Source organism: Mesoplodon mirus (assembly GCF_964341445.2).
Source record: "Mesoplodon mirus genome assembly, chromosome: 11".
NCBI lineage: Eukaryota > Metazoa > Chordata > Mammalia > Artiodactyla > Ziphiidae > Mesoplodon > Mesoplodon mirus.
Window position 1 is genome coordinate 81,464,202 of NC_138987.1, and position 12,418 is coordinate 81,476,619.

General features: G+C 35.1%; 1 protein-coding gene across 1 annotated transcript in view; it reads left to right on the forward strand.

Annotated features, from left to right (window-relative positions):
• Window positions 1–12,418, forward strand: part of ITPR2 (inositol 1,4,5-trisphosphate receptor type 2) — a 540,309-nt gene that overhangs the window by 443,614 nt on the left and 84,277 nt on the right. The window contains exon 50 of the mRNA XM_082634919.1: window positions 10,790–10,954. Within this exon, the coding sequence (XP_082491045.1) occupies window positions 10,790–10,954 (165 nt within the window). The remainder of the gene's footprint in view (window positions 1–10,789; window positions 10,955–12,418) is intronic.

Genomic DNA, 12,418 nt, shown 5'->3' on the forward strand with positions numbered 1-12,418 from the left:
CAAGTGAGAAAATCCAAATTTGATAAAGGAAATAATAGCTAGACAGAATTAGACCAAAATAACAGCATTTATTGGGTCTCTGTTATCTAATAGACACTGATACTAATAGAGGATTTGTGGTTCTTGCCATCCAGAAGCTTTAAGGATATATAAAGAGGTACGGAATAACATTTTAAAGTCTATTGGGAAAACCAAACACATTGGGAGAATTTTTCTTTTGCCCCTCATGGGACAGGATAAAAAGATAACTTCTGCCTGGTTTGGTGAGAATAGTTCCACTATAAGAAATGACTATTCATCACCAGAGGGCAGACAGCAGAAGCAAGAAGAGCTACAATCCTGCAGCCTGTGGAATGAAAACTACATTCACAGAAAGATAGACAAAATGAAAAGGCAGAGGAATATATACCAGATGAAGAAAAAAGTTAAAACACCAGAAAACCAAATAAATGAAGTGGAGATGGGCAACCTTCCCGAAAAAGAATTCAGAATAATGATAGTGAAGATGATCCAGGACCTAAGAAAAAGAATGAAGGCAAAGACTGAGAAGATGCAAGAAATGTTTAACAAAGACCTAGAAGAATTAAAGAACAAACACCTAGAAGAAGTAAAGAACAAACACCTAGAAGAATTAAAGAGCAAACACCTAGAAGAATTAAAGAACAAACAGAGATGAACAATACAATAACTGAAATGAAAAATGCACTAGAAGGGAATCAATAGCAGAATAACTGAGGCAGAAGAATGGATAAGTGACCTGGAAGACAGAATGGTGGAAATCACTGCCATGGAACAGAATAAAGAAAAAAAGAATGAAAAGAAATGAAGACAGCCTAAGAGACCTCTGGGACAACATTAAATGCACCAACATTCAACACACCAACATTCGCATTATAGGGGTTCCAGAAGGAGAAGAGAGAGAGAAAGAACCTGAGAAAATATTTGAAGAGATCATAGTTGAAAACTTCCCTAATATCAGAAATGAAATAGGCACCCAAGTACAGGAAGCACAGAGAGTCCCAGGCAGCATAAACCCAAGGAGAACCACGCCAAGACACACAGTAATCAAATTGACAAAAATTAAAGACAAAGACAAATTATTAAAACAAAAAGGGAAAGATGACAAATAACATACAAGAGAACTCCTATAATGTTAACAACTGATTTCTCAGCAGAAAATATACAAGCCAGAAGGGAGTGGCACGATATATTTAAAGTGATGAAAGGGAAGAACCTACAACCAAGATTACTCTACCCGGCAAGGATCTCATTCAGATTCGATGGAGAAATCAAAAGCTTTACAGACAAGCAAAAGCTAAGAGAGTTCAGCACCACCAAACCAGCTCTACAAAAAATGCTAAAGGAACTTCTCTAAGTGGGAAACACAAGAGAAGAAAAGGACCTACAGAAACAAACCCAAAACAATTAAGAAAATGGTCATAGGAACATACATATCGATAATTACTTTAAACGTGAATGGATTAAATGCTCCAACCAAAAGACACAGCCTCGCTGAATGGATACAAAAACAAGACCCATGTATATGCTGTCTACAAGAGACCCACTTCAGACGTAGGGACACATACAGACTGAAACTGAGGGGATGGAAAAAGATTTTCCATGCAAATGGATATCAAAAGAAAGATGGAGTAGCAATACTCATATCAGATAAAATAGACTTTAAAATAAAGAAGGTTACAAGAGACAAGGAAGGACACTACATAATGATCAAGGGATCAATCCGACAAGAAGATATAACAATTATAAATATATACGCACCCAACATAGGAGCACCTCAATGCATAAGGCAAATGCTAACAGCTATAAAAGAGGAAATCAACAGTAACACAATAATAGTGGGGGTCTTTAACACCTCACTTACACCCATGGACAGATCATCCAGACAGAATATTAATAAGGAAACACAAGCTTTAAATGACACAATAGACCATATAGATTTAATTGATATTTATAGGACATTCCATCTGAAAAGAGCAGATTACACTTTCTTCTCAGATGCACATGGAACATGCTCCAGGATAGATCACATCTTGGGTCACAAATCAAGCCTTGGTAAATTTAAGAAAATTGAAATCGTATCAAGTATCTTTTCCAACCACAATGCTATGAGACTAGATATCAATTACAGGAAAAAAACTGTAAAAAATACAAACACATGGAGGCTAAACAATATGCTACTAAATAATCAAGAGATCACTGAAGAAATCAAAGAGGAAATCAAAAAATACCTAGAGACAAATGACAACGAAAACACAGTGATCCAAAACCTGTGGGATGAAGAAAAGCAGTTCTAAGAGGGAAGTTTATAGCAACACAGTCCTACCTCAAGAAACAAGAAAAATCTCAAATAAACAATCTAACCTTACACCTAAAGGAACTAGAGAAGGAAGAACAAACAAAACCCAAAGTTAGTAGAAGGAAAGAAATCATAAAGATCAGAGCAGAAATAAATGAAATAGAAACAAAGAAAACAATAGCAAAGATCAATAAAACTAAAAGCTCATTCTTTGAGAAGATAAATAAAATTGATAAACCTTTAGCCAGACTCATCAAGAGAAAGAGGGAGAGAACTCATATCAATAAAATTAGAAATGAAAAAGGAGAAGTTACAACGGACACCGCAGAAATACAAAACATCCTAAGAGACTACTACAAGCAACACTATGCCAATAAAATGGACAACTTGGAAGAAATGGACAAATTCTTAGAAAGGTATAACCTTCCAAGACTGAACCAGGAAGAAGTAGAAAATATGAACAGACCAATCACAAGTAATGAAATTGAAACTGTGATTAAATATCTTCCAACAGGGCTTCCCTGGTGGCGCAGTTGTTGAGAGTCTGCCTGCCGATGCAGGGGATGTGGGTTCACGCCCCGGTCCGGGAAGATCCCACATGCCGCAGAGAGGCTAGGCCGGTGAGCCATGGCTGCTGAGCCTGTGCGTCCGGAGCCTGTGCTCCGCAACGGGAGAGGCCACAACAGTAAGAGGCCTGTGTACCACAAAAAAAAAAAAAAAAAATCTTCCAACAAACAGAAGTCCAGGACCATATGGCTTCACAGGTGAATTCTATCAAACATTTAGAGAACAGCTAACACCCATCCTTCTCAAACTCTTCCAAAAAATTGCAGAGGAAGGAACACTCTCAAACTCTTTCTACAAGGCACCATCACCCTGATACCAAAGCAGAAAAAGATACTACAAAAAAAAAACTACAGACCAATATCACTGATGAATGTAGATGCAAAAATCCTCAACAAAATACTAGCAAACAGGATCCAACAACATATTAAAAGGATCATACACCATGATCAAGTGGGATTTTTCCCAGGAATGCAAAGATTCTTCAATATACGGAAATCAATCAATGTGATGCACCATATTAACAAATTGAAGAATAAAAACCATATGATCATCTCAATAGATGCAGAAAAAGCTTTTGACAAAATTCAACACCTGTTTATGATAAAAACTCTCCGGGAAGTGGGATAGAGAGAACCTCCTACCTCAACATAATAAAGGCCATATATGACAATCCCACAGCAAACATCATTCTCAATGGTGAAAAACTGAAAGCATTTCCACTAAGACCAGGAACAAGACAAGGATGTCCACTCTTGCCACTCTTATTCAACCTAGTTTTGGAAGTCCTAGCCAAAGAAATCAGAGAAGAAAAAAAATAAATAAAAGGAATCCAAATTGGAAAAGAAGTGAAACTGTCACTGTTTGCAGATGACATGATACTATACATAACTAATCCTAAAGATGCCATCAGAAAACTACTAGAGCTAATCAATGAATTTGTTAAAGTTGCAGGATACAAAATTAATGCACAGAAATCTCTTGCATTCCTATACTCTAAGAATGAAAGATCAGAAAGAGAAATTAAGGAAACAATCCCATTCACCACTGCAACAAAAAGAATTAAATACCTAGGAATAAACCTACCTAAGAGGTAAAAGACCTATACTCAGAAAAACATAAGACACTGATGAAAGATATCAAAGATGACACAAACAGTTGGAGAGATATACTATTTCGTGGATTGGAAGAATCAATATTGTGAAAATGACTGTACTACCCAAAGCAATCTGCAGATTCAATGCAATCCCTATCAAATAACCAATGGCATATTTTACAGAACTAGAATAAAAAATCTTAAAATTTGTATGGAGACACAAAAAGCCCCGAACAGCCAAAGCAATCTTGAGGGAAAAAAATGGAGCTGGAGGAATCAGACTCCCTGACTTCAGACTATAATATAAAGCTACAGTCATCAAGACAATATGCTACTGGCACAAAAACAGAAATATAGATCAATGGAACAAGATAGATAGCCCAGAGATAAACCCATGCACCTATGGTCAATCTATGACAAAGGAGGCAAGGATATACAATGGAGAAAAGACAGTCTCTTCAATAAGTGGTGCCTGGAAAACTGGACAGCTACATGTAAAAGAATGAAATTAGAACACTCCCTAACACCATACACAAAAATAAACTCAAAATGGATTAAAGACCTAAATGTATTAGAACACTCCCTAACACCATACACAAAAATAATCTCAAAATGGATTAAAGACCTAAATGTATTAGAACACTCCCTAACACCATACACAAAAATAATCTCAAAATGGATTAAAGACCTAAATGTAAAACCGGACACTATAAAACTCTTAGAGGAAACCATAGAAAGAACACTCTTTGACATAAATCACAGCAAGATCTTTTTTGACCCACCTCCTAGAGTAATGGAAATAAAAACAAAAATAAACAAATGGGACCTAATGAAACTTAAAAGCTTTTACACAGCAAAGGAAACCATAAACAAGACGAAAAGACAACCCTCAGAATGGGAGAAAATATTTGCAAACAAAGCAACAGACAAAGGATTAATCTCCAACATATATAAACAGCTCATGCAGCTCAATATTAAAAAAACAAACAACCCAATCCATAAATGGCCGAAGACCTAAATAGGCATTTCTCCAAAGAAGACATACAGATGGCCAAGAGTCACATGAAAAGCTATTCAACATCACTGATTATTAGAGAAATGCAAATCAAGACTACAATGAGGTATCACTTCACACCAGTTAGAATGGGCATCATAAGAAAATCTACAAACAACAAATGCTGCAGAGGGTGTGGAGAAAAGGGAACCCCCTTGTGCTGTTGGTGGGAATGAACCTGATACAGCCACTATGGAGAACAGTATGGAGATTCCTTAGAAAAACTAAAAATAGAACTACCATATGACCCAGCAATCCCACTACTGGGCATATACCCTGAGAAGACCATAATTCAAAAAGACACATGCACCCCAGTGTTCATTGCAGCACTGTTTACAATAGCCAGGTCATGGAAGCAACCTAAATGCCCATTGACAGATGAATGGATAAAGAAAATATGGTACATATATACAATGGAATATTTCTCAGCCATAAAAATGAATGAACCTGGGTCATTTTTAGAGACGTGGATGGACCTAGAGACTGTCATACAGAGTGAAGTTAAGTCAGCAAGAGAAAAACAAATATTGTATATTAATGCATATATGTGGAATCTAGAAAAATGGTACAGATCAACCGGTTTGCAAGGCAAAAATAGAGACACATATGTAGAGAACAAATGTATGGACACCAAGAGGGCAAAGCAGGGCGGGGGGTGGTGGTGGGATGAATTGGGAGATTGGGATTGACATGTATACGCTAATATGTATAAAATTTATTACTAATAAGAACCTGCTGTATAAAATAAATAAATTAAATTTTAAAAAATAACTTCATAAGAGCAGCAAGTGTTATACTTTAATTTCTTCCTGAGAAGAAATCTACATAGAGATATAATTTTCTTATTAACTATGTGAATCTGTGGGTAGTCTAATAGCCTTCATAGCATAAAACACTCGTTTGCACAGCCCCCAAATGATACGTTATGATCTGCCTGTCCAGGGCATTTTGACCAAAGAAAATATTAGCTTTGATCTGGGACAAATTGAATGGAATAATTGTAATTTTGATATGATAGATATTGATAGAAGAGTTTTTACCTATAGTTTTGATACTGTACAGATTAATACAAACATTTTAGCAAATATCATTTACCTTAACATTTAACATAACAGGCTCATTACAGAACTGTCTATGGTTTACCATTTCCTAGGAGGTAGGAAAAAAAAGAAAACATAAATCAATCATGTTTGTCCCTTAGATTTTAACATATTTATTAACTTAAGTTACACTTAAAACTTTGCATTGTGTAACAGATGGAACTATAACTGCTAAAGCGATAGGTATCAGAAACAGGAAAATATTGTCTACCTGAGAGTTAAGCCTTAATGAGCATCAGAATTCCAGACCTTAGGTAAATAGCAAGCCTCTGAATTTCCTTCTTCTCATCAGTGAAATGAAGATATTAAAGCCTAGTCTGTCCTCATCGGGTTGTTGAGAAGATCAGTTCAGAAGATAGTGTGAAGATTTAGAAAAGAACAATAGCATGATAATGATAGCAGTAAAGGCTGCCGTTTACCGGTACCTAATACATGAAGTAGGATTTAATAGTAAAACATTGCTGTCATGATAGTAAAAGTGTTTGTATTTTGGTTCACAGGGACTTGTTTGTTTCTGACTCAGTGTCTTTCAAAGTGTTAAGCAAATACAGAAAGTCCTTTTTTTTGGTAAAGGAATCAAGTGGGAGGAAAAACGTCAATCTATATTCTGAGCACTTAGTATTATCAGTTTCTGCTTATTATGATGCTTCATCTTTATCATCTTTGCTAGTTTCTAAAAAGTTTGTATTTAGCTTGCAGCTTGCTTCTCTGTCTTGTCACAGGGGTTACCTCAATATTTGAGTTGTTTTTAAAAATTCAAATGTTCTTCTGTGTTATAAAAGCATATCTTATAACCCAGTACAGTTTTCTTCCCACATCTACATTACATTTTTAGTTATTGCTAATGAAAATTAACATTATTTTGGCAAATATAAACACATTTTATCAGTTTGGGATCACTTAATATATTTTCATACCATTAAACTTATTTGTAGATCTCATTTTAATAATGATAATATTAACCAGTTATATGGATGTTATATAATTTATTTAACCATTTCATTAATTCTTATTGTTTAGATTTTTAGATTTTTATAATAAATAATACGATAAACACCTGTGAAATATATTGAGTCAAAACACTCATATTCTCGTCCTTTCTTTCTCACACACACACATACACACACACACACACTCCCTGTTTTTCATATAATACAGTCACTGATGCTCCCATTTCTGATATTCAGTTGCAGAAACAGAAAACTGCCCCAGTGCTGGGAGAATACTAGCATGTGTTGAATTTAGTAAGAGACACTACAGTTTACACCACCCTTGTTTACTGTACTGTTTTGCTGGCAATTTAAAAGATTTCTTGGGTGATTTTGACTACATGACAATTTTGTCTCACGCTTTGACTGTAGAACCTTATCCTGCCCAAGATGTAACATCACTGAAATGGAGATTTTTGAATCAAATAATCTGATTTTTTAGTAAGAAGGTTGATGGTTGATGAATATATAATAATATAGTTAAACTGCAGTTCAAGACAATAAATTCAATTTTATTTTTTAATAAATAGTAGACAATCTTTTTTTGCTATAATTATTGTTGGAAAATAACTAGGAACAATGTAAGATGGGGATAGGATTATTGATCAGGGACATAGAACCAAATAAGACAAAAAGAATTATATAAAGGCAGCTATAAATTTCTGTGATCACATAAAATAGAAAAATTTAAGGGACACCACATAAAATTCTAGAGCTGTGAGGCACCTTAAGGCTTATTCCCTTCTAGTCATTTCATTTTAGAAATGAGTGTATACATCCTATAGACACCAGGGGGATTTACCTAAGTAATTAGTGGCAGAGCCAAGACTGGAACCCTGATGGCCCAACTTCTAAGCCAGGGTCTTTCCACTATACTGCACTGTTTTAAAAAAAAGTCCTGCAAAGACATATCAATGAAATATAAAGTATCTATGAAAATATTACTATACTGTATAGTTAATTTACCTAGTTAAAATTAATGAATTTGTTTTAGTGTACATTGATTAACAAACGAACATTCATTTTTCTGTTTTGGAAGACCATCATTTGGATGATGTGTCAGTTTTAAAAGGCTGTACAGAGAGCTTACATTGCTGCCGTTTCCCTTCCCCACCTGCCACTTTTTCCCCCAACCTTCACACAATTTATCCCATTCTCAATGAAAAATATATCAAGGGCAGCTTTGAAGAATAGATGGAGAAAGAAAAAAATATAAGGGACGGTTGTGATCATTTATATTGGTATTTGTGTGCTGACTCGAGGGTCCTTCCAACACCAGTTCAGAAGATGGCCTTTTAACCACCTTGCTCAGTTCCCACACCCCCCGTTTATTGTTGCCCACATGAACGCTTGCCACAGAAGCAATGATTGCCTACGTAATGGTATTGACAAACGAAGGACTGGTTAGACAATGTCAAGTAAGTCATGACATGAAATGGGAGAATGTTTTTGTAACTTCTTCATTTCCATAAATATTCCCAGCTTTCATGGAAAATGCTCAATAAAATGAATTTGCAAATTTCAAGGTCATGCGGCAGGAGAAACCGGCGTTCAAGTTCTTTCCTACCCAAATCATTTATACTTACACTTATTTCTTCATGGTATGAATACTTCAAGATTAAAAGACAGCAGTTTCCTTGTTTCTGATCTGTGCAGAAATAGGTGGCTGCCACTACCAGCATTGGCTCCATCAAGAGAAAAGGAGCATATTCATCAATATGAAGCTTTAGGTCAAGGTTCAAAAAAATTAACCTGAAGCAAATAAGGCGAATCTTTCTTTTTCATGGAAGAATGGCAGAGGCCCTTTTAGGCAGAAGTGTGTCCTTGCTTTTGCATTGTTTGAGAACTGAACTGTATTTCTCTTGAGAACCTGAAGTCAATGTATCCCTTTTCCTATAAGTATATAGGACTTATTGTTTTCCTGCATAATTTTTTATGACTCAAAGACACAACATTTAAACAATTTGTCTTCAACATATAATTCATCCTTCTGAAAAGTCATAATTTTAATTTTATTTTTTATAGCACTTCTTATTTCTATTTCATATTGATGATATGGATGAATGAATTAAACTTGCTCTTGGATAGTAAACATAAAGACATCCATTAATACTGTAGCTATGTATTAATAGTAATGTAAAGGTATGATGATGTAACACTAAATAGTGAAGTAAGACTTTCTATTTAACATTATTCAAGTTAACAAGATAATGAAATTGATAATATCTATTATCGAGAGGATATTTAATTAACATGGGGCAAACTTAGGAAAGGTTTGAAGTTTTTAATTGCTATGTTGTTGATTTGGTTTGGTTATCTTCACAACGTGCAATGATAAACCATTTCTCATTTTATCTGTATTGATTTGGATGGACTTCAGAAAGTGGAAGGGAAAGGTTTTTCCAACCTCTCAAATTTTACTTCTGCCCAAAGTGTTGTGCTCCTTCTTATGTTATTTAAAATCATTCCATAAGGCAGTTTCTTTCATATACATGGAGAAAAATCTATGATGTTGCAAAGAGCAAGCTGTCTTCCCAAAGTTAGGTTTGGACATATAAAAACAAATATGGTACCGTTGCCAAAGAACCTCAGTATAAATTTCTGTATTCTGTATTTAAATGTCTGTACTTAACCTTAAATTTCTCTATTTAAATGTATTTTTAATTTGAATACTCTACATCAGCGGTCCCCAACCTTTTTGGCACCAGGGACCGGTTTTGTGGAAGACACTTTTTCCACAGACCAGGGTTGCAGGGAATGGTTCAGGCGGTAATGGGAGTGGTGGGGAGCAATGGGGAGCGGCAGATGAAGCTTCCCTCGCTGGCCTGCCGCTCACCTCCTGCTGTGCCACCCGGTTCCTAACAGTCTGCAGACTGGTACCAGTCCACAGCCTGGGGGTTGGGGACCCCTGCTCTGCATGGTACCAAGCATAATAAACACTCCAAAACATTTACTGAATAGTTACCATGCATAGAACTTAGAAGATACATGCAAGTATTATATTTATTTTAATCTAGGTAGAGAAATATATTTATATTTTTATGAATGTAGAGTAAATTAAATACAAAAATAATTTTAAATGGCCTACTTGTTTAAAATAATATTCAGTAGAGAAAGTCCAGGATAAAAAAATCAAGGACAAATCTCTGGATGTTTTCTGAAAATATATTTTTCTATTTCATTTATAGTATAATAATAAAAACATTGCATTATTACTTTTAATATGGAAAATATAATGAGTAATATTTCAAGAGTCATTGTACTAAGGGCTTCATATGCATTATGAATTATTTAATTCCTTGAAGAGTTCTATGAGGTGGGAATTCCTTTATTCCAATTTTTGAGAAGAAACAACCAAGGCCTACAGTTGCATGGCCTAGGTAAGATAATAGTAGTGGGGAAACTAAGATTTAAATTCACGTCTGTCTTGATTGCAGAACTGGGGCTCTTAATCACTCTTCCTCTCTTTTCCTGGAACTGCAAAGAATACAGGGTTTGTCTGTATGGTGTTTACATGCAGATTTGTAAGCAGTGCTGAAAAATTACAAAATGAGAAATCATAAAAGAAAACCACAGACTTTGTGAATAATAGGTTTTGTCAATGACATGCTGTTTTTGTGAGTTTCAGAACAAATAAGACAGTAAAATCGAATCTTTTCCTCCCTTTAGCTTTGTAATAAAATAGTATTTCTGGTGAGTTTTGTTGGAAATCGTGGCACCTTCACCCGAGGATACCGAGCGGTCATCCTGGATATGGCCTTTCTCTACCATGTAACATATGTCCTGGTTTGCATGCTGGGCCTCTTTGTCCACGAATTCTTCTATAGCTTCCTGGTGAGTACATCTCTATGTGGATAGTCACTGCTGAAAAAAATACATAGTGCTGCTGCTTCTTATGCTTCTTCCTTTGATTTTTTTTTTTTAAGCAGAGTCTGGCATTTAGGACAAATTATGTTATTTTTAGACTTGCCTAGGAAAATCATGCATTATTATTATTTTTAGTCTTTTTCTCTGAGAAACGACATAGGTGGTGCAATTCTTTATTTTCTCTCTCTGAGACCCACCTCTTGACCCAGGCTTTGTATAGCAGGCTGCTTTGGGTTTCAGCCAAGTCATATTTCCCTTAGAGATTCTTCAACAAGAAAAGGGATATACTTTCTTGGTACTGAATTCATTGCATTTATGTATAACAGCAAATATTTTGTGTATCTTTAGAATGGCATATAAATAAAATGAGGCGGAAAGCCAACTTAGCAAAAAGATGATGAGTTGTTTTAAGGGCAGTCTTATAGTTTTAGATTTAATATGTTATTGTTGTTAAGCTTATTTACATATATCTATTCATTAAGTGGATTTTTAGATTTCTTCTAAAGTTGCATTTTGGTTTTGGTTTTGTTTTTTTGCTGGTTATCAGTTTTCCTTGCTACATATATGTTCTATAGCCATAAACAAGGAGAGGAGTCAGTACAAGTATATGGTAATGTTTTGAAACTTAGAGCATTACCAGGTTAGCATCATGATGCCAGAGGAACAATTTATTTATATCTTCAGCTCACAGTTGGTATGCAGAGGAGAACACTACCCAATAAAATAATACCTGAAAACAAGCTGAAGATCTAAAAAACATTATGCTGACCTGGCTTGCTTGGGTCATGAGGGGCAAATTCATTGCCTCCTGCTTCCCTGTGACCTAGCTCACCCATGTAGGAAGATTAAGTAAGAAGCTAACTTCCTGTTTACCCTAAAACACTTGAAAGAGCCACAGTGAAGAGTGGATTTGTCCCTTATCAACATAAGGATACAAAATTATCTTCCAGGCAGCTAAGTTAGATTAGTATTCAGCCAGTTAAGTTAGATTAGTATTCAGCCATCAAAAGTAGACTTTTTTTCTGATCCAAGGATCCTACTGAATTCCTTCTTTGCTCTAATTCACCACAAAAATTGCATTTTTTAAAGTCTGCCTATGATAGGTAAAGGTCTATTATACCCAGCACTTTTCCCTGACTGTAATATGTAATATTTATTATAATGTTTTTGTGCTTCAATCTCCTTGTCTATAAAATGGATAGGGGTAATATGAGACTAGTAATATCAAGACCCATTAAAGAAATAATATGAAAAACATGTGAAATGATATATGTAAATCTTTGTTATTTAAGGAAAGGTTTTTGACAAAATAAAGGTGTATCTGAATTATTGTATGAGTTATTAATAGTAATGGTACTTTTAATTTATGTTAACCTTAATTTCCAGTTGCATTTTTCTCTCATCTTTTTCAAATCATACAACACTTATGCT